At 38.8% G+C, this 24,176-nt stretch overlaps 1 protein-coding gene across 4 annotated transcripts in view; it reads left to right on the top strand.

The window, feature by feature from the left end:
- ANO5 (anoctamin 5) overlaps positions 1–24,176 on the top strand; it is a 105,442-nt gene that overhangs the window by 26,566 nt on the left and 54,700 nt on the right. The window contains exons 2-5 of one of the 4 annotated variants that reach the window (XM_075129470.1): positions 2,567–2,611; positions 5,842–5,912; positions 12,396–12,443; positions 19,972–20,085. In XM_075129470.1, coding sequence (XP_074985571.1) covers positions 2,567–2,611; positions 5,842–5,912; positions 12,396–12,443; positions 19,972–20,085 — 278 coding nt within the window. The remainder of the gene's footprint in view (positions 1–2,566; positions 2,612–5,841; positions 5,913–12,395; positions 12,444–19,971; positions 20,086–24,176) is intronic. The other 3 variants (XM_075129467.1, XM_075129468.1, XM_075129469.1) reach the window with 3 other exon arrangements.

Genomic DNA, 24,176 nt, shown 5'->3' with positions numbered 1-24,176 from the left:
TTATGTTTCCCTTTCCTCTGAAACATCAAGTACTGATTGTGACGTTGCATTCCATGTGTTTTATGGAAATATGCTTAAGAGTGTGAATATATTGTAACTGGAATATGCTTTATACAAAAGGTCTCTTGTAAGGTATCATTACAAAGCTTATAATCTACTGAGTGTGTTCATCCTATTTGTATGTATGTATGATTTTTGTATCTGAAGCTAGAAATATGAAGTATAACGCTGAAGTCCTATTGTAATTATGCAAAGTGTGGGCCATTAATGGTGGTTTGGAAGCTTGATGGCTCCCATTGACTAGGACAATTGGTTGTAAATGGCTCTGTTTACTTGTAAGCCTTCCTTCCAGCCAGTGAGTAATGAAGTCTCACAGGACATGTGAACATGTCACATGATCCTGGAATCCATCTTAAACCTGGTGCTTTTCCATTTAGAAGGAAGGGTGGGAACCCAGAGAGAGACAAAGGATTCCCGTCTTCTGCCAAAGATATAAAAGGTGGTGGAACAGAACAAAGGAGGCTGCTGGTCATGAGAAATCCCCAAGTTACCACCTGAGCTGGAACTAACAAGGACTGTACCAGGGGAAAGGATTAGGCCCAGACTAGGAAGGAGTCTAGTTTGTGAAAGAAGCTTATTGGAACATCTCTGAGGGTGAGATTTTATCTGTAATCAGTTTCTTAATGTATTAGGCTGAGACTTGCGTGTGTTGTTTTATTTTGCTTGGTAACTTACTTTGTTCTGTCTGTTATTACTTGAAACCACTTAAATCCTACTTTTTATACTTAATAAAATCACTTTTGCTTATTAGTAAACCCAGAGTAAGTGATTAATACCTGGGGGACCAAACAGCTGTGCATATCTCTCTATCAGTGTTATAGAGGGCAGACAATTTATGAGTTTACCCTGAATAAGCTTTATCCAGAGTAAAATGGATTTATTTGGGGCTTGGATCCCATTGGGAACTGGGTGTCTGGGTGCTGGAGATAGGTGACATGCTGAGCAGTTTTTGGTTAAAGTCTTTGGGGGCATGGACCAGACCTGGGTCTGTGTTGCATGAGGCTTGTATGTTTGGCTCAACAAGACAGGGTTCCGGAGTCCCAAGCTGGCAGTGAAAACGGGCTCAGAGTTAATCTCAGCACGTCAGGTGTCAGTCTCAAGGGGGTCTCTGTGACCGAACCTGTCACACTGATTATGACCAGAGACAAGATATTGCAGTAGATCGTCCAGTGGATAGCATCTGGGGTGACAGATATTGTGTGCACGTACTTCTGTGTTTTTCCCCAAACCTAAAACTGTCACAAAGCAATATGGCAGCTAGACTAACGTTTTATCCAGCAGTTTTTTGCTAATTCGAAGGGACAGTTAACTAACTGTTAAAGTTAACAGGTATAAAAGGCAGCCTACCTTGACGGTAGTCCCAAGGCTTACCTATATTATTATTTCCATATGTTATTTCTGCTAGAGGTTGATGAGGTCTGAGCACAGGACTGGGAATCAGGAGCTCTTGCATCTTAATCCTGGTTTTGAGTATCTCTTTCTTAGTAGGCGTAGGGCAGTCATTTACCTCTCTACACAGTTTACTCATCTGTAAATTGAAATGGAAAGTACCTGTAATTCTATGGGTGTGCATACATACAGATAATGAAATACGCCCTGGGATTTGGTTGGCAATACATTTCTACTATTACCTTCTGCAAGCAATGACTGCTTGTATAACCAAAGTGACAGCTTTGGCCATGGGAGGGCGGGAGGAGGTATAGTGATTAAGGGGTAAAATTTTCAAGTGTCTACGTCCCGTTTTCATAAGTCTCGTTGACTTACAATGGGATGTAGGTTCCTAAATCGCTCAGGTGCTTTTGAAAAATTGCAGTGGGAAGTCATTTCTTTCAGAAACCCCATGTTGCTGACTATGGAACGGCAATAACATTTACTAATATTTAAATGTAGAGAAGTGTCCTTATCTTTCTAGAGTGTACTTCGATAGATGTAGTTTATCCTGTGATTATTTCCTAACTGCTTGAGCCATTGCAGAGGCTGACAGCAATTTATTTGCTTGAATTCTTCATTCTAAGGTGAATCAGTCTATTTATTTTCCAATAGATGTGTTCATTGCATACTCCTTTGAATCTGCAGTCATTTTAGATCTCTGTTTACCTTTATTAGACAATCGAATGTTGAACAGCAAAACAGGGCCTCTGCTGTTGTTGTACTCTGTATGTGTGGGAAAATGCATTCTTTTTAGTCATCTTTGGCAAGGGGAAGTAATGTTTACTGTAGATGTGACTGTCCTTTTCTTGCCGTTGTGGCTGTCATGCTGTTTTAGGCTGCTGAATAAGATACTTGTCTAAGAGGGTGAAGGACAAAAATGTGCACTAGAGATTTTTCTTTTAGGAGGTAGTCTTATAAAAACCATGCTGTTTGCTCAGCTGTTAACCCTTTATCTCTAATGGCTTGTTCTGGTTATGGCAGCTTTGTCTGCTGCAACAGGAGAGGTCTGTACTAACTGTATCATGATGTGACTTTCAGGCTTTTGGTTCTTATTGTAATGTTTTTTCCCTTAAAGATAATATCGCAGTTCTCACCAAGTTCAAGCCATCAAGGTCAGCAGGTATTGTACTAACCAGCAATATGCCTTGTTCTCTTTTGTGTGTGTCTTCTTTCAGTTTCTCTCTTTGTTCACATTTGGAATTTAGATCAGTTGTGTCATAGATATTTCATAAAACCAGATCATAGCTCAGTGAGATTGATGGAACCATTTTAAATTTATAACATGTACCTCATACATTCTAGTGTAAATTCTTGATTGGAAATAGAGATTGTCCTTATTAATACTATTAAAGAAAGACACTTTTGTTTAAATACAAATGCTGCCAAAAACAGATAGAGCTCTTTTCACTCCCAGCATATGTAATCAGCTACATTAAACTCTGAGTTATAGTTTCCCTTGAATTTAGCGTTAAACTCTCCAACTCTACATTCATGATAATACAACATGATTAAAAATTGTAAGGCTTTCATCCCAGACTGTCACTGTCTAAAGTTCCAACTTTCTCTTTAGGTATTTTGTGACGTGAACAGCTTTGTTTCCCAAATAAATGGGACAGGTATAAGAATACTAATTACTTGTTATCAACAACTATCAAGCAGTCAAATTTCTTTTTTTGACATGCCTCTCGTGTTAAATGCTGGTCTGTTTTCTGTTGTGTTGAGTATTTGTGCTGGGCTGAAGATATACTGAATTAAAAGGTCAGCGCTGAAGCCTTTTTCCTTGTCTGTACTTCTGAAAATCTAGTGTTATTGTTTTGAAACAAATATTCACCATGGGGATTATGAATCTCTATTTTGAGAAGAGCACAGTTTTGTCTGGTCCTCAAAGTGGTACCTAAGGGATAGTGGGATATGAAAGGAAGAAAATAATCCTATTACTCCTGAGCCGAATTTTCAAGGATGCTTTAACACTGGTCTGTAAATTTGCATCAAAAAACGTACATGTGCAGCTCTCCAAATATGGGTACACAAACAAAATTTGTATGTGCAAATTGTGCAAATATCTAACTACAAATTTAACTATGCTGGCATAACTGCATCGTATAGACAGAGCTTGCACCAACACTGTGGGAACACCACCTCCCTGAATGACAGTGACTCGGTCAGTGGAAGCATTCTTCCATTGATATAGCTGCATCTACACTGGGCATAGGTTGGCATATGGATTTTTCACACCCTTGCCTGACATAGCTATATTGAGCTAAATCTTACGTGTAGAGCAAGTCTCAGATAATGTTTTATGGGGAAGCTTCTGGATGTGACAGTAAATTAATGTGTCCGTTGTTTAGTATCTCCTCACCTTAGATGGTGAAAATATAAAGAATGTGTTTTAGAAACAAGCTTAAATGGACACATATTACTTTAAGAACATTAAGTTTGCTCTTAAAGATAAAGTAAAGAATTTATTTTTACCCTGAATTGCTTATCATAACTTTTGGAGAAAACCGATGAGTGCCAGATGAGATTTTGGCATCAGATATGGATACATTTGCAGGCACTAGAAGTGTAATAGATTTGTTACTTAGTTTATACTAGTGAGGAAAAAAATATACAAATAAACCAACACTGAGATTTGGAACAATTTGTGGAAAGGAAAAAGGCTGATAATGCAGCACTTGATGTGAATTGTCATTCTGTCTTGTCAAGCAACTCAGTGAAATATATGTTTGTGGTGTTTCTTCAAGCGCTTCTGGTAAACTGCATAGGCTTGATTTTAGATGTGCTAAGCCCCCACAGCTAAATTCAAATGAATGGGAGCTACAAGTGCTCAGCACCTCTGAAAATCAGACCCTGTGCACATCTATGTTCTTGGCAATGGAGGGAAATGATGATGATCTTCCCTCTCTATAAATGCCCCAATGTGTGGATCAAATAATTCTCTTATTTCTTTTAAAGGCATATTTTTCCATGGACAGCCAAAAACAAACTGTCTTGTTAAACTTGTGCATAAATGCCTCTTTGTAAAAGTGAAATGCTGAATTGACACTTCAACCCTATAGTGAATACTTGTTTCGCTATATGACTATACCGTTTCATAGTAGCAGAATGTGGAACACACACAATTTTCCTATATTTAATTTTTTTTCTTAATACAAGGAAATTCTATAAAATGTATTTTATTATTTTTTTTAGAATGAAACCTGAATATAATAAAAAAGTTGACGTTTAAACTTTTAAACATTAATAAAAGAAAAAAACTCAAATAGGGACAGAATCCACGGCCTCCTCATTAGAGTTAGGGCCAATATAAACCCTAGATCCATGGTGAATTTATTAACTCTGCCCTTGCAGAGCATCTAGCAAGGAGAGGCAGTCAGTCATTCTGGTATTACAGTTCAAGCACAGGTGGGTGCAATAGATGACAGTGATATCAACACCAAGCAATAGTATTGTGGCCTGAGTATACATGTGGTAGGTAATGCTAGCGATCAGTGCTGCTGTCAAAGTAACACCATGAAGTCCCTTTTACTTTTTCTTTAAATGACAAAGAGTTTGGTAATCTGAGCTGTAGTTACCTGTCCTGAGTCTCAGAGTAACAGCCGTGTTAGTCTGTATTCGCAAAAAGAAAAGGAGTACTTGTGGCACCTTAGAGACTAACCAATTTATTTGAGCATGAGCTTTCGTGAGCTACAGCTCATCGGTGCATCCGATGAAGTGAGCTGTAGCTCACGAAAGCTCATGCTCAAATAAATTGGTTAGTCTCTAAGGTGCCACAAGTGCTCCTTTTCTTTTTGTCCTGAGTCTGCCGCCATATCTCCATTACACAGGCATGTGTGATTCACAAAGACCTCTTGTGAAGTTTCAGAGCTGTACTCCACTGATTCCCCAACAATGACAGGCCAATTTCAATTTCTAGCCAACATCCTCAGGGAAAATTGAATTTTCAGAACTCAGGCAGCAGGGTTCCCAATATGTGACCTTTATAGTTATGATCCTATCAGACGTTCCATGCAAGAATGGATTTTATCTTCTGAGATTTCTGATGTTCATTTATCAGAGTTAAATTTATTTCTGTGACTGCAAGGGTACAATGGGGTAGTGGAACTTGAGCACAACACTTGGAGTATTTTGTCTCGGAGGCTACAGGAATCATTTGTGAGGGAAGTTTCTGGTTGTTGTTGAGAAGCACAACTATTTCCCAGCTTTGGCTTTTGATTTTTTTTAATGTAAAATTAGTATTTCTAGCTTGATGCATTGAATTTTTGCTTCATTTACGCTTTCAAATATAAAAAGGTTTTAAATGGGAAATATATATTTTGATGTGATTTTTTTTTTCCCTGCGCTCTTTAGGGGAAGATAGCAATGGACCTCTGTGTGAAACTATTTCAAACACAGAATCAGAACTTCCAAGCAATTCTGAGGTAAGATACAGGATATGTGCCATTCACTTTTCAAGTTTGTGTACATCAGTTGTAGACAGTAAGGGGAGCACCGCTTTGGGAGATGGAATTAATCTTGATTAATAGTCTGCCTTTAAATGTATTGACATTAGTTTGTCAATCCTGATATAAATACTAATAATATTATCTATGCAACACTTTCTTCCTTCACTGGTTTTGTGATGAGCAAATCCTACCTTAATATTGTCCCTGTACGTAGCATGGTTATGTATTGAATCTTGCAAAAGAGTGTTACAATATATCAACATTAAAAATATGGCAAGCAATTTGGACTGAAAGTATTTCTAATACCAATCTGAAATGAGAACCACAGTGCAGTGCCTTGGCAATTGGGAAAACACAAATGCTTCTGTATAAGCACAACACAGGATAACACAGCACATTGCTTTATGTTACAAAACCTTATGACATTGGCCTGTTAAAGAGACAAAGGCGTATTTGCATTCCTCTGCCCTAGGAATTATTTGAGAGGCAGATGTTGAACTTGGTTATGAAAAGGATAAAGGAAATTGTCTAATTTGGACATGTGAGCCCATCTGTTTAGTATAATGGTGTACAGTTCCATATAATGAAATAACAAAAGGTATAATTGGTTTAACAAAGTTAACAGTATCTCATTTCTAAGTATATACAGTACATTGTTTACTTAAAGAGGAGGAAGGGCATGTTCGCTATTTTTTAATTCAGGTTTAAAAAAAAATCTAAAAAGACAATATTGAAGATGACATTCATTTTTTGTAATGGTTTAATGATTTTTAGGGGATGCTTGGGACATCTAATCCCCCAAGAGTTTCAGGTGTCACAGCAACAGAAATATGTGCCCTAGGAATGTATTCACACGCTTGCTATGAGCCACTAAGCTGAAACCATATCCTTCAAACTTCGGTAGGCCTTTTGCTACTGCTACTGAACCACTTAGGTGGTGAAACTTCTCTGTTCCTATCACTAAAAGGCTTACACAGAATTGCTTCCATTTTCTTTGCACTGGTCCCTCAAAAATTGTTACAGTAGGAAAATATTAATGATCCCACTTAAAGGCACAATGCAAAGAGGTTTAGAGAAAGGAATTAAATCATAACATTAAAGGAGAAATGAGAAGACAGCATATTCCTTACATTAGACCTATCAGCTTTGATTTGGTTTAGTTTACAAGCATATCAAAACATCACTCCCCTTGGGCTGTCTGTTTTGTTTGGAAGGGAACAGAGGTGCACATTTCAGGGGCAGCATGACCAACCGTGATAGCTGTGGAAGAGTAACCTATGGGCTTGTTTTTGGTCAGTCATCAAGATGAGCGGTTAGGATTTTAGGTTTTCTTATGGAAAGATAATGTCGTTTGTTTGTTTGTTTGTTTTTTGGGGGGGTTACATTCATATGGAGTGATTTTCCCCCTGTAATTTATACCAGTACTTTTATTAAATGATGATTTAATTAAAAACACAAAACAAAAATATAAACAGCTCAAAAAAACCACAAACCCACTCAGAAGCTTGTCTGGCAACAAAAATCTACAATATTTATTTTTTCTTTCTTACCCACTCTGTTCTTATTTTTCCAGTTTCCCTGCATTTGTGACCTATTTTGGCATTACTTCCCTATTTCTTCCCCTCTCATTTCACTGGGTGGTGGGGTGGGGGGAGTCTTGTCTAATTTGCTTCTTTTCTCAGTCTCTCCCAAGCAGGATGCAAGCCCAGTAACATTTGAGTGGAACTTTCTAATTCACAGTGTTTATGTGGGTTTGATATTGTGCAGAACGTGCCCCTTCTTAAATTCAGACCAGTAGCTTTCAAATGACAGGCACTAAATTCCATGAATCTCTCAGGATGCCTTCAGTGCAATGGGAGAAGAAGATCTTAGCAGTTGCCAGAAAACAGCTGATTGGGGAGGAAAGGAAAGGGATTCTTGTAAATAGCTGCAGAAGGGAGGACAGTGTTTCAAATTGCTTTCTATGGTTCTGTCATCTGAGACTGGATGCAATCATAGCATGGATTAGACTATAACCCTGCCTACCAGTCATGTCCAGCGTTAGTCTTTGTAAACAGACTGCTTGGCAGATGCTCAGGGGATCTTACCTCGATTATCCTTAACTCTCCAAGATACACATAAATAACTCTGAAGCACTCAAGTGACAAACAGGGCTGATTTAAGTTATAATGAGCCTGATTTTCTTATGCATTTTATCCTATCTCATCACTTAGGTGAGTGCAAAGATAGTGGAAAGTGAAAGTAAAATGCTACCATTCCAATTTGTTAACATTTTACATCACTTTTCACACCTGCAATTGATGACGCAAATTGTGAGGCAGTAGAGAATCACTGACTTCATTGCTTTCCAATTCTTTCACTTCAGAAATAGAGGAGAAAAGGGCACAAAAGAAAAACAGTCAGAATTTTTTGGGTTAGAAGGGAAGTTTAAATGGCATTTTTAAATTAATGCCCAATTCAGGTATTGTAGCACAGGGGAAATCAAATCAACCACAGTTCTTTGACCTTTGTGATAGCTGAACAATACATATACTTGGGTAGTTTACAGATGGAGCTTTAGTCTAATCTTTGTCTATCTGCTACTGTAGATTCAATTAAGGGATTAATGTTACTTGAACATAGCATTTTTTGGTTTGTTGGTTTTTTTAAAGTTCCTCACCACCGAAGAAGGCAATAGCATTACTCACATAAATCAGGTGGTGAACCTGTTAGAGCTGTGTGAAAACGATGAGAAATTTTTTTGCAAATTTGTGCTCCAAAATGTTCATCGTTTTGCTTGATTTTGTGTCTAAGAAATTTTGTCTTTTGTTACGTTTTTGTGAAATTAAAATTTCCATCATGAAAGGCTCTCAGCACCATCATCTCTTACTAAACCAGATCATCAGCTGGTTTAAACTGCTATAGTTCCATTGTAGATAATGATGCTACACAATTTACACCAGTTGAGTGTCTGGCCCACTGACTTCAATGTGAGCTGCAGGCGCTCAGCACCTTTCGGTGTGTGTCCCAAAATGAGTTGAATTTTATCTGAAAGAAATAGCAAACGCCCATTACTTTCACGTCTTCCCATTTTAGACAGACCTATTTTCAAGTAGAAAAAACGCAAAATGCCACCTTTTGTAAGTGTGAAATCAGATCAGTTTCAAAAACTGGAAATTTTTTTTTAAAAATTGTAATTTGTAATTTTCCCCCCCCACAATTCTACCAAATGCATCAGAGAAACATTGCTAGAGGAATACTGTGTATATATTGAATACAGAAAACATATAAGGTCAGATTTCTAAAGCACTCAGCATTGGGCTAATTCTGCTGCCACTGAAGTCAATGGAAATTTTATCTTTAATTTCAGTGTGAGCCAGTTCTGATTGGTTTTGAAAACCCCATTCATATTTCTTCCTGTTGTTATTGTTTGTATAGTGACAGAGCCAAGGTAACGTGCACAGACATGTGACAAGATCTGTGCAAAAGATCTTGCACATTAAGTATATGAGGAGAAGGTATTTCAGCTCTCTGACCAGTTTGACACTTCTGAACTCCAGTAATGTCAGTGAAATTATTCATGGTTTACACCAGCGTACCATGAGAGCAGACTCAGGTCCCCAGCTTGATGAGAAAGTCTTTTAAATTATACGTGTGTGTTTCTAAGGACCTGGGAGTTTCTCAGAATCAGGCCCTATCTCCCAGAGGCTACTCAAGCCAAACCGGGAGAGTTTAGGCACTGGAAGTCCAGCGATGCAGTGGGGCTAAGGCAGGCTCCCTGCCTGTCCTGGCCCCATACCACTCCTGGAAGCAGCAGTCACATTCCTGTGGCCCCTAAAGGAGAGGCAGGAGGTGCCACAAGCTGCCCCTGCCCCCAGTGCCCATTGGCCGCAATTCCAGATGCTGGCAGTGCGCACCATGCAGAACCACCTGGCCATGCCTCTGCCTAGGGGCCCGACATGCCAGCCACTTCTGGGAGCAGCGTGGAGCCAGGACAGGCAGGGAGCCTGCCTTAGCCCTACTGCATCACCGACTGGGAGCAACCCGAGGTAAGTGCTGCCTGGTCGGAGCCCTCACCCCGAACTCCCTGCCCCAGGCCAGAACCCCCTCCTGGACCCTAACTCCCTCCCAGACCTCGCACCCGTGCCCCAGCCCTGAGCCTCCTCCCACACTCCAAACCCCTTGGCTCCAGCCCAGAGCCCCCTCCTGCACCCCAATCCCCTGCCCCAGCCGTGAGCCCTCTCCAGTACCCAAACTCCCTCTCAGAGCTTGCACCCCAACTCCCTGCCCCAGGCTCAGCCCGTAGCCCCCTTCCACACTCCGAACCCTTTGGCGCACCCCCCCAGCCCAGAGTCCACACCCATTCCCGCACCCCAAACCTCTGCCCCAGCCTGGTGAAAGTGATTGAGGGTGGGGGAGAGTGAGCGAGGGAGGGAGGGGGATGGAGTGAGCAGGCCGAGGCCTTGGAGAAGGGGCGGGGCCGGGCAGGGGGCGGGGCAAGAGTGTTTGGGTTTGTGTGATTAGACAGTTGACAACCGTACTGACTACACTGAATTGTTGGCTTCATCCTACTCTGTTTCATCTTTGTTCTCTACTGTTATTTTATCTCTGAGGTTTTTTTTTTTAAAGTCAAGATTTTATTAAAACAAAGCACCAGCAGAAGCCAAATAAAGGGTGTATGGGGCCTAAAACCCATGTTGACAGCTGATCATGGATGAGATGAAAAATGTGTGAATGCAAATACAGAAAAACTCAAAGGGGAGAGCAAGTGGAATTGTGCAAACAATTGAAAAGGGAGGGCATTTTTCAGATGAAGAGGCTGAAATCCTTAGGGGAACAAAGAAAAGCAAGAATAAGCACTTCCATTGTTCACAAGCTTGCACAGTACTTTCAGTTTTTAAACATATTAACTATGTAGTCAGGGGAAACTTTTCCACTGAAGACTGAACTACAAAGATTTAATGTACTCCTCTAGCCTTCTTCCACGGCTGCCAATAATGGGGATTGGCATTAACAGCAGCAGGATCAGTCCTCAATGCAGAATTGAGTCAAGGTTAGCATATCAAGGCACGGCATTTGTTTGTATTTGCTCATTTGCTCTTTTCCCTTGTGGAATCATTTTAATCATCAAACAGATTGATCTACATAATGTTGTCTAGGTGGGACTTTGTTATGGGGATTTCTTTTTTCTTGTTTGAAGAAAATATCAAGAATTGGGTTCATTAGCAAAGTAAAGAAAGACAAATATTTGTTTCTTGACTTAAAATTTAAATGCAGACAAAACTTTTATGTTTGCTTTAAATAAATTATATTGATATTTCTATAGTTTTCCCCAGGTAGAATTCTAGTAAATGAAAAAGTAATAATAAGTAATAATAAAAAGTAATAATAATGATAAGTAATAATAAAAACATTGTTTCATTTCATTGTAATTTCATTTCAGTTTTCAAAATTCCGTGTTTATTCCAATTGACTGACAACAAGGTGTTTTTGTTTGTTTGTTTTTTTACTTTATTTTAATGCACATTAATCAAGGTGAGTTATGGGAAATCCATTACCGAAATGCTGTAACTGCACAGTACTAATAAGCAAGGATTTTATGTGAAGTAAATAGGCTACTCTGCCCAGCATCAATTCCAGCTGGCAGATAACTGCCATATTTTCACATCATGTGTCATCCTCTTGCCGTTGCTGGACCACTTTATATCCTACCACATCCCATTGCTTATCTCCATCTTTATGCTGTGATTTAACTTTGGAAACAGATTTGTAAAATGACAGTACAAAAGATTATCACATATTAGACAAGCATTTTCTATAGTTGTTTTGCAAACAATTGTCTTTTCCATTTGTACAGGCTTGATCCCACAAACTGTCACTTGCACAAGCAATGCTTATTCACACTGGTGGGATCAGGGCATGTGGTTAACTTTGCTCTCATTATTTATCTTGCCTTACTCATATCAGAAACCAAATCATTTCTCTCATCATACTTGTTTTCATTGTGAGGTGCATGTTGTACTTCTAGTTTACATGGGAAAAATAACTCTGGATGAAGGACCTAAATAACCCTTTCCAAAATTAAGTAGGAAATAGCCTATTTCTATAAGATTTTCCTTTATCATGTGGTAGACTGTTATGAGTTCCAAAATATTTACTGATTGATTATCATTTTTACAATGGAAAAGCTTAGATATTGGATTGGCACCTTTTTCTAACTGTGCATTTCTCTGTTCTACTAAACCATGTAAAACATCAGTGGCTATAATCCAAACAACCTGTTTCGTCTGAAGAAGTAGAGATGATGAAATGATTTAGTTAATCTACAGTTTCCTGGGGCTGAAATCCAGCAATCACTCTGCACAACTTTTGACAAAAACAACTCAAAGCTTCATTGTTTCTGCTGAAATAACTTTTAAAACGTCCTGCTGCCTTTGCATCATCACTAACATTATGTCTTTCCCATGATGCCACTGGCAGGGCCTAAGCAGCACTGAGACTACTTTACTCATCCCTGATCATCAAGTGGTAAGCAGCAAGCAGTATTCATGCTTCCTTGCATGAATTTTTGGTGTCTTCTATTATTGTGTGCCAAAATATAGCCCCCTGAAAATTTTCCAGTTTTTCAAACATGTCCTCATCCTTCAAAAGCTAATCATGTTTTCTCTAGTATGTGAAAGCAAATGTGGATTTGAAGTATTCAGATAGTAGATTGGCCTATGGGCACTTGTTGTGTTTGGTTGCAATCCATAAACCAAGCAAGTTGAAAATGATTATATAACTTAATATGGACAAAATGCAGATGTTAAATGAGAGAACTGGAAAGTTTTTCTTTTATGTTTGTACTCATTGTTTTGTTTGACGAAATAATCTATATAGGGTGTGTTCTAATTCTGGTGTTATTAGTCTATGTAAGTTTGTTTCCTCCTACCGTAATGATCTGTAGTTGTGTCAGAGTCAGCATGATACTTTAAAATGTGTTAAAGATGAAGAAATAATCACTAACATAATTTGAGGTATTTTATGTGCTTGTTTCTTATTACAATAAGTTGTAAATAATAAGTATAGGCTGCAAATGCAACTAATTAATATTGAAAAATTCTCCAACCTATTCCTTGTTTGCTTCACCAAATATACTACAACACCCGATATACATACTCTCTTCATAAAGCAAAAATAAAGTTTAAATAGAAATGGAGAATGACATGCTGAGATGCACTGGAATTGTATGCTTACTTACACTGGGCTCTGGTGTCTTACATTAACACATATTTTCTCTTTTAGCATAGTTTTTTTCTTTGTTTTTTGTTTAAATATTTCCCTGTATCTTCCTAGTTTTTCTGTGTATTTTAACGTCAGACCAAAAAGTGCAGGAAATACTTACAAGCATATATTTTTTAAATTGAAAACTTTATTGCAACTTTGTGCTGCTTGCGTGAAGCAAACCTTGAAATTGGGACATTTCTGGTCTTAACAAGGTTTATATTACACTTTCCTGGCAAACTGATAACAACCAATTAAATTATATTGATTCCTTACAGCAAGAAAATGCTACAGAACCTTATGCTAAATGAATCCCTCATGTAATAATTCCATTGGAGTTACTGGAGAACTATAGCAGGGATGAATGAATTGGCTCATTGATTTTTGGTGGAGCACATATACATTTGCATGTGCCATGTAAGTGCAGTTACAGAATGTTTTTGTTCATTAGGAATGACTTTCATTTTAGAGGGGTTTTTTTTTAGCATGGAAGAACTTTAATCAGTATCTCTCTCTTTTAGTTTTAAGAAAATGTTTAGCTAATTCTGTTAAAGAGGTGTTTTTTCATGAACATCAGATTCAAAAAATAAACCTAATAAACTCCTGGTGCAAACTGTGTTTGCTTTATGAGCCACTGGAGTTTTTACCCTTTTGATTAAGGCTACGTTTTAGTCATGGGTATTTTTAGTAAAAGTCGTGGACAGGTCACAGGCAATAAACAAAAATTCACGGCCCACGACCTGTCCATGACTTTCTGGAACTGAGGGGTGGGGGAGGCCAAAACTGCCCCAGTAGTGGCCGGTGCGGCTGGCCAAGGGGCCGCCCAAGCTGCGCTGGCGGCCCTGGGGTCAGTCGCGCCGGGAGCTGCAGAAGTCACAGAGGTCCCGAAAAGTCGCGGAATCTGTAACACCTGTGATAGAGTCGAATGCTTACTTATGATTAGAACGCTGATTCCTGTAATGCAGCTTTCACGTCTTTCTAATTTTCATACATTTCAGTATCCACAGGGAATATTTCTGCAGTGGATTGTTAATTTGTACAAATTAATAACTAAATTATTTATAGTGTATTAATTTCAAATTGCTATATTATCTCAGAGATAAAAACTTACAAACCAAGCTAGAAGTAAGACAGGCATAACTATTCCATAAAAAAACAAACTAAATCATCAGTTTGTAAACATTATTGTTACAAATCTGCAAAATATTCTAAAATTGAATTTATTTTAGGACAATAAAGATTTCAATTCTGAGGGATGTGGGACATTGGCTATTGCCTTCTCCAGCAATGGAGGCCAATAATCGTACAACTCCTAGAGCCAAATTTGAGAGTATTGTTATTGGCATAATTAGCTAGTTAACTTATAAATTATTTTCATATCCTATAGCTCTTCAATACAGTACAACTCTGATTAAGCTAGTTGATAAGGCGTCCTTCCTAAAGATTTGAAAATTACTGAAGTACTTCTTAGATTACAGTTGATTTAGTGCCCAAAAGTAGCCATACACTGTGAAAACAAAATGGAACATTATAAAACTATAGATTGGAGGAGCAGAGTTTGAGTCTTTTGTCCCAAGTCTGCAATGTTGGGGCTCTGTGGGATGTTAGGGAATGTGCTAAGGTTGGAAGGGAATCCAGGCTGGGAAGTACTACATTCCAAAACATGCACCCCCCAGGACCACACAGATTTCTGCCTGGAAATAAATGTGGAAATGAATGCTCAAAGTAGAGTTCCCTCTTTGGCTTCCACTGTGTAGACACATAGGTGGGGAGATGTTTAATGGCAGGATGAATTCTGAGGAATTACTATATTGCCATTGGAAAGGGAGTGATGCATACAGCAGCATAGACAGGTAGCCTTCCATGTTAATGTGTTGGAATGCAGGATGATAGGATTTTCCTGAAATCATACAGGATTCAATCATCAGTGGCTGTGACATTATCACCTGCTAAATGGTATTGAATGTGTGTGTTTTTTACCTCAGTAATGAGGGATATTTGACAGAATAAGTTAAGGTCAGAACTCTGCATGTTAGTGGGTACTTAATGTTAAGCAAACATTTACAACAGTCACTATCACTTAGTGTGAATCCCAGGTGGGAGCAAAGTCATTTTTATAAAGCACCTTCTGTTATGATTTTTCAGTGGTTGATGCCACATTCAGCAGTTTGCTTTCCCCTCTTGTATTAGTGGTGGCTGGTTTGTTTGCTTTGGATCTGAGGAGTGGCGAGAGGTGGTCAGGACTTGTACATAAGCTATTTAGTTGTGTGACAGGATTTAAATGGGTGAGATTTTGGACTGCAGTTAGTTGGGTGGGCCCACTTTTAAAGCGTTTAGTCATTTTACACTAATGCATCAAGGCAAAACAGAATGTGAAATTTGTTCTTAGCTCAAGGGCAGGTTTTGTTTAATTCCAGACCCATATTTTAGTCCAGTTTATAACCTTTATTTTGGATCTGAAGTCCCTGGTATAGGGCTTTAGCTCGTACCTATATGAACACTGCAACATGCTGCGAGCAGGGCCATTCTTTGAAGTAGCTGTTAAGACATAGTCCCTTCTGCCAACTTCTGGTGGATGGTTAGATGGAAGATAAAGATTTAGGGTTAAATTATGAACTTAGTTAAAGCGGTGTAACTTTAATAGGCTTGCACTTGCATAATTACATGAAAGGGAAATTTTGCCCTTAATAATAGATAAGTGATAATGCTCAATTACCTGACTGGTCCAAATTTCATAAAATCACATTGCTCTCATATAGGTTATTGGACTGTATCATTGGAGAGTTACTATAGGTGAAGATTGGAAACCAAAAAATCAAATAATTTTTTTTTAAGAATAGTTTCTATTCATCTATCTTACAACTGTTGGATTTATCAGGTTCTTGTAGGCAGTTGTAAACTATGAACATTCTGGGTGACATTTCATAAGCCTCCACCAGTCATCTGTAACACTAGTGAGGTACCTTGTAATTCAGTTATAGATTCCTCCAAGAGTCATATAAATCACATGATATAATAGCTGCTAAATTGAGTCAGGATATTAATGAATGTAATAGATAGTTTGTCTCACATCAAATAGATATGCCATAATTAATAACAGAACTGTTAAGAAAGAGAAAATATGAATCTGTCCAACTGCTGCTTTAAAATATACAGCTAATACAAATTACTTTACAGTGGTTTTATATATGAGCCCCTAAATTTGCACATGCACATAGTGGGCACGAGTGGTCTTGCTTTTGCTGCAAAATCTAAAAGCAGAAGGTTGGAAGGGCATAATTAATGTGCTAAATAAGAAGGCGTTCCACTAACTGTTACAGGTAATTATATTTGTGCTGACTGAGAGAGAGAGAGAGAGAGAGAGATTCATATGAGTATTTTCCCCATCCTAGATTAGATCCAAACAGAAATTATAAGATTCTTAGATATCTAAACTGATACTCAGTACTTTATGGACAAGAACAAATTTAATGTTGTTCAGTACCGTGTAACTGTGGTCAGAATTTGGTTCACCTGTGAAACCTTGTGGATTTCAATATAATTGAAGGCCAAATATAGTTGTAGGTGTATTGTAATACCTGAACACTGCTGACCTCAGTGGAAGTTTTGCCTGATTAAGGATTGCAGAATTCAATTGATTTTCTTTGTTTGTGTAGATTTTAATCAGGTTATTTGAGTTAAATGCTGTTCAATGTAGTCAGCTCCCACACAGGTAATTAAAGGCAGAATTTAGCTCCTAGGGCCTGATTTTTAGAAGAGACTTCCCATTCTGAGAGCATAAAATACTGCTGGTGCAATTTTTTCAGGCCAAATACGTATGTGTGCAATTGGAAAATGTGGACAAATTAGGGAGAGTCCAGAGAAGAGCAACAAAAATGCTTAAAGGTCTAGAAAACATAACCTATAAGGGAAGATTGAAAAAAAAATGGGTTTCTTTAGTCTGGAAAAGAGAAGACAGAGAGGGGACATGATAACAGTTTTCAAGTACATAAAAGGCTGTTACAAGGAGGAAGGAGAAAAATTGTTTTTCTTAATCTCTTAGGATAGGGCAAGAACCAATGGGTTTAACTTGCAGCAAGGGAGGTTTAGGTTGGACATTGGGAAAAGCTTCCTAACTGTCAGGGTGGTTAAGCACTGAAATAAGTTGTCTAGGGAGGTTGTGGAGTCTCCATCATTGTAGATTTTTAAGAGCAGGTTAGACAAACACCTGTCAGGAATGGTCTAGATAATACTTAGTCCTGCCTTGAGTGCAGGGGACTGGACTAGATGACTGCTCAAGGTCCCGTCCAGTCCTATGATTCTGTGATACCATTTTGATGGCTATCTGATTCAAATCAAGGATTATATGTCTAAATAACAATAATTGCATCTGTAAGTATTCACCCTCTTATTTATTTGTACCTACAAAATTATAAATGCAAAAGCATATGCTACTCATAAAATTCAGATGCAAAGTGTCTTTTCTTCCCTTTCTTGGATTGCATGTTTTCTGGGATCTTCTCAGTCTTCAGGGGTCGTGGATGCAAAATCATTCTCCAAGACTCCCCATGTTCCTTCTCTAATGAATTAGTCTAGCTTAGTTGGTCTGGTGTAATTATTATACACAAAAGTATTACTAGTTAATGAACAAGAGGACCAGGGGAAATTAAAGAATAGTTCTGAAAAAGATTATATTGTCACTGTATGTTTCTCTAATTTGAAATATATGGTCAATAATTCTCTGAAAGGTTGGAATATTCTAAAGAAACATAGAAATTGCTACATCGGAACAAACGAAGGGTAGCTGATCCAGTATCCTGTCTCTAACAGTTACCGATACCACAAGTAAAAAATGAAGACATAGCCCCTCGATTCACTTTTTCTATGTTGTGGAACATAAGGGAATCTCTTTCTTGATCCCATTTAAGATGAATTTATGCCCTGAAGCATAATTTTATCGGATATGGCATTATATAGCTACCCATTTGCTTTTTGTGTGCTGCATGACTCCAAAATTAAGCAAGCCTATGAAAAAGATGCTTGATCTTTTTATGAGCTACTGCTTGGTTTTGTTATTACATTTGTGTGCTGATGACCTTTTCTTGGCCTGTTTTGATCTGCTTGACTTTTTAAGTGACCTCATCGTTTGCAACAGGTAGTATTATAGAAACAAAATAAAGAAATTGGGGGATCCTCATTTTTACTTGATGAATGCCAGTTGCTGCATTAGATTTGCTATAATTAAGGATGATATATTGTAGCCATGTAGGGCTTGTTTTAATCCCCTCCCCATATGCTTGGAGCCTTATCTTGCCTTTGATTTGGACACAGAATTCTCACTAACTTCACTGTGAGTTCTGTGTTTGGAACAATGTCAAGATTTGGGTCCTTGAAGTGGATGACATGCTTGCTAACTCCTTGTTGGTTGTTCCAACAGACCGGAAAGAGATACAATCTGTTCCTGAAGCGACGTCTCAGGGTAAAACAGTAATGAATGATACTGCTAGTGGCTTGGATGGCTGTGGTCATAACATGCTTCACTGTGTCATGTCTTTTGTTAATTGGGAGCAAAATTCATACTCAGATAACTACTTTGCAAGTTTTTAGAGAACTTTTTATGTACTTTGGGGTGTAAACTAGAGCAGAATTTGATCTATAGTTAACAGTGACATACCTCCTTTGTACATGATTCCTTTTCCAGCTCTAATAAAATGTAGAATTGAGCCCTAAAAACCAAACTCAGCCCTTGTGTAAACACACGCAACTCTTACTAAAGTCTATGACACCTAAACCCTTTTAGGCCAGCGTTGAATTTAGCCCAAAGTGTCGGCCTGTGTAGATTGCTTTATTTTGGTAAGGCAGATTTTCTGGAGTGGGATAATCAGAAAGATCCTGTTTTAGAAAAGTTGTTGTTTCTAGACAAAACATTGTGTTGGATTATCCAAGCCTAACAGTATTGACAAGAGCAGACATGCTGAGGTAGTGATCTTTATTAATTTGAAAGTATAATTTCAGTAGCTCAGTTACAATGATAGAGATTTATGCCATTCTAGCATCCTGCAAATGAAAATGTGAAATTAACTATTAGATTTTTTTTTTTAAGTACAATTTCCCTGCTCTCCTGGTCCGGTCCATTGGTCTAGGAGATTTTTTTTAAAGGACGGCGAGTAATAAATTATGTAACCTGTTAAATGTAACCCATATGTTCTTTGTGTTCTAATTATATATGTGATCATCTAAGTATTGTTGCTTAGCAATGTTCCTGGACAACTGCTGCTTTAATGAGCCTTGTTTTGAAATGGAAAGTGCATGGACTTTCTTTACTGTCAGAGTTGCTGTAGTGCCACTTGCTTTCGGGTTTTTAAACTGTGCTCGTTTGTCTTTGTTTAAAGGGGCATGCTAATGTTTTACAGGGGGCATCGTACTCTCAGACACTAAATCACTTACCATGATCATTTTTGCAGGAAAGTGTTAAACTGAAAAGAGGCATTTCAGAAGATTGTGAGTGACCTTTAACTATAGCAGTATTGCCAAACATTGTTACACTAATGTATATCATTGTATATTGTAGTGTATATAACATTTGTGACACATAAGGTATGTGGATGGGCCATGCATATGTGCAGCCAGTTTTGAGATCACTTCATAACTTCATATGTGGAGCTGTTGTTCAAATTTCACCTGAGTACAGATCTCTTCAGGTCTGAAAAGACTGAAGAACTGAACCAAACTGAGGAAACAACCCTCTCGTCTGCCTGGTTTCGGAGCAATAACAAGATTTGATTTTTAATTATGTTTCTTATGTTCTCCACAGATTAACAAGAGACACCAAAGCAAAGATTCTATTTTCTTCAGGGATGGTGTCCGACAAATTGACTTTGTACTTTCTTATGGGGATGATCCAAATAAAGAAGAGGAAAAGAAGGTGGTAAGTTTCTTTTACAATATTTTCTGAATGATGACCTAGCGTAGACCTGAACCTCCTTACTAAGCCCTTGGAATCATTTGCATGAATTGGACTATGTAAAATCTCATAGCTTGGAAAGAAAGTTCATGCAATGTACTGAAGTTTTTGGTGTGGAATTTTGTTGTGAATTAGGACTGATCCTGCAAACTTGTGATCACTCTCAGATCCTGAATATGCTCAGCACCTTGCATGATTGGGTCCTAAAGCCTAACTAATGATTTAATGATATTTATTTATCATTTAATGATATTGTCCTATAATTAGTATACCGATGGTGAAAAGTTTCTAAGTAGTCATAATGAAGCCTTTCTTTTTTCAAGAAGCATGAACTGTGAACAGACTGATGTATGGGAGCAACTGAAATACTTTTATACAGAAGAACTGTAGCCTGATTCTTCTCTCATTGATGACAGTAGAATTTTGACTTCCGTTAGAGTAGGACTAGACCTGCAGATGCTGCACTGAACTAGCTTGATTGTCCTTTTAATACCGATAATGGAACAGCAGTCAGTGTCAAAACATCAGAAGCTGAGTTAAAACTAAGAAATTACATCGCAAACTCAATTTACAGCAACTCTAGGTTCCTGGAGATTGAATTATAAATCTCAGATTTCTTTGAAATTGCTATCTTCAGCTACCTTCAGAGCTCCAGATAATCTTCCTCATTATAAGGCGCCTCTTTAAACACTTTGTCTGAAATAATAATATCTAGCTTCTTCCACTTGGTGCTAAATCTCATCTGTCTGCCCAGAGCTTATTACAGGGGATGCGTCTCTTCTCATGTTTTACCCTGGCAGTTGTGATCTACTGATGCTCGACCTTCCTGTGGAAGGCCCTTGAATTTGGAACTAACTCTTGCTCATTGGTTTATTGACCTTCGGAGCATGCTGCAAAACCAATCTATTTCACAGGCTTATGTAGTTTGGATGGGGTGATTGGGGCTCTGGCGAAGAGGTATAGTTTTGTTGATTGAGAAGGATAGTGAATGTGGCCATTAGTTCAACCGAAAGTCTCGTATATGCTTTTAAATGGTATTGTACGTGAGCCCAGAGACATGGATTAGTACATTCAGTAAATCTTAAAACAATTTAATAAATAATTACAAATAAATGTAGGCATCTTTTCCCTTGGGAAACCAGATTGAACTGCTGCATTTTAATAAATGTTTGCTGCTAGTCATAGTAACTTTTTGTCTGGATTTCCTCATTTGGAAGCATAGTGTAAAAATAATCTTATCTTATAAGAGTTTATTGAAATGAAGATGGCTTTGTCCTTGGAATTTGGAACTTGAAGGAGCAAGAGGTTTCTTTAAAACTTTTAGTTTAGGAGTGGAAATAATCCACCCTGAACCTATGAGGTAATTTTTTTCCCCTCTGCTTGTAACAAAACTGAAAATGCTTGGCTCCTGAGGGTGATAGTGCACAGAGACTAAAGCTGACTTAGTCTTTTGGTAGTCCCTAGAAGGGGAAGGAATCTTGATTCAGATTTTCCACTATTTAAAGTACAGAGTCAATTACTAATGCTTTAAAGGGAAAAAATCCAATTTTGGAAAAATTAGTGGCTTAGCCAAGTACTTTTATGTAAGCAGGTGTGAGATATTGGGGACACCATTTATTCCTGGCACTAGCATTTTTATAAATACCTTAGTAAATGCATTGATAGTGTGCTAGCTTCTTAAAAACGTTGATGTTTACCCTTTACAAATAGAATAATGTTTTAGTGTACTGGTTAATAGGAACCATCATTTTATGATGAATGACATGCCTGGGGAGAGACAAAATAAGGCAGGCACCATGAGAAACAGTAACACTTGATGATACAGAATCCAGGTTTGATACTGTTGTCCCTACTACTGTGAGTAAGAGCTACATGACTGGGTCCTGCCTTTCCACAGCTGTTGGACACATATTTGTTTAACAGTTAAAGTGTCTAAAATGTAATTTTAGGGTTACACCAACAAGCATTCCTATATTAAATTAATTTGGTCCATTTACCGGTGTGGTTCATTGATGACTCATATCCCCCCACATCCTCCTGCGGTTTGTGTGATGGATGAGATGTGTGTGGGGCTGTTAGTGGAAGAGCTTTTATTCCTAATTACTTACTTTATACTCCAAGCACAACAGTCTCAGCACCTGCCCCTTCTAGGCTCTCTGCCTGGCATTTTGCCTCATTGCCAAAGTACTTGTAATTTATTTCCTTTTATTTTTATTATTAAAGCATTCTCATTCCTTTAAAAGCAAGTTTAAAGTGTCCATGAAGATGGAATCTTCCATACAAGAGGTCATTAAGTGCGAGCATGCTGGGTGTTGCTGCAAAGTCCCAGTTGGAACTCAACACTCAAGTTCCCAGCAAGGCAAAACAGCAAAGGTGGCGACTGTGGGCCACATTTCAGGAAATAATCAATAAGTGACTTTTTTATTTCTTTTGGTCTACTTTGATATTTTGGGCTTGACTCAGGCTGTTTACATTGTAAGCTCCGGTATTGCCAGCCTCAGGCATTTAAAAAAGAAGTCACATGATTGGCCTAAAAATGCTAATATTTTTAAATATAGTAAGCTTGGGGTTATTTTGGCTTTTTTAATATGCCTTCACTTTCATTAGAGATTGCATTTGGAATAAGAAATAGGTCTTAACCATATTTTTAAGCATGCTGTACATTTATGGTGCCAAAAATGTTATGTGAGTAACAATAGTATTTTTTCTAAGAAAGGAACAGTAAGTCTGGGCTCTTTAATACATTATTAGCTAAATTTATACTTTCCTATTAAGGAAATAATGCTTTGTTTAAGAGTTTGTGCTCCCTGCACTCTTATGCAAATGTTTAAACAAAAGAGTCCTGTGTTCTAGTTGTAGGAGGCAGAACAGCTGGAAAGATCAGTCCCTGACTTCCAAAAACCTGGAATTTTATTCTTGTAATCTCAATAAACTAAAAAAAAAAAAAAATCAAGAAAATAATCAAAAGAGAATGCCCTTTCTTCTGACATCAGCACATCTGTTCTGCACTTCCCTGATTTTACAATCTCGCCTCCTTAGCAGTCCCAACCCAGCCAAAGTGTCTGGAGAGAGTAGAGTTATTATTACAACAACAATCCTGTAAGACCATGCTTGTTTAAAAGCACTCTATTCTATTCTCATATTGATCCTTTGGCTTCTGCATATATAGCAGTATGATTCCCCAGCCAGGATTATCAAGAGGCTCCCTCTTCTACCATATAACAAAAGGAATAAAAAGATGGAAGAGGAGGCCAGTCAATAGAGAAAAGAATGTGTTCTCTATAAGAATATGTCTACACTGCAGCTGGGACCCTGCTTCTCAATGTAGGTAGACAGATTTGCTAGCTCAGCTCAAACAAACATGCTAAAAATAGCAGTGTAGCTGGGGGTAATATGGGCAGCAGCTAGACCATGAATGAGCAAACTACAGCCCAGGGGCCACATCCAGCCCTTCAGACGTTTTAATCCAGCCCTCGAGCTCCTGTTGGGGAGCTGGACCAGGGCTTGCCCCGCTCCATGCATGCCGTGTCTCTGCAATGGATCCTGGAAGCAGCGACATGTCTCCGTCCGACTCCTATGTGTAGGGGTAGCCAGGGGGCTTCACACGCTGCCCCCACCCCAAGTGTGGCCCCCACAGATCCCATTGGCCAGGAACTGCAGGGGCTGTGTCTGCAGAAGGGCAGCACGCAGAGCCACCTGGCTGCGCCTCTGCATAGGAGCCAGAGCAGGGACATGCCGCTGCTTCTGGGAGCTGCTTGAGGTAAGTGCCGCCCGGAGCCTACACCCCTGACCTTGTCCTGTGCCCCAACCCCCTGCCCTAGCCCTGAGCCCCTCGGTCCCAGCCCCACGCCAGAGCCCTCACCCACAGCTGGAGCCCTCACCACCCACCCACTCTACACCCCAACCTCCTGCCCCAGTTCGGAGCCCCCTCCTACACCCTCAACTCCTCATTTCTTCCCCCCCAGAGCACTCACCCCCCCCTGCACGCCAACCCCCAATTTTGTGAGCATTCATGGCCCACCATACAATTTCTATACCAGATGTGGCCCTTGGGC

Source organism: Caretta caretta, chromosome 6 (assembly GCF_965140235.1).
Source record: "Caretta caretta isolate rCarCar2 chromosome 6, rCarCar1.hap1, whole genome shotgun sequence".
Classification (NCBI taxonomy): domain Eukaryota; kingdom Metazoa; phylum Chordata; order Testudines; family Cheloniidae; genus Caretta; species Caretta caretta.
This window is presented reverse-complemented; position numbering and strand designations above follow the sequence as displayed.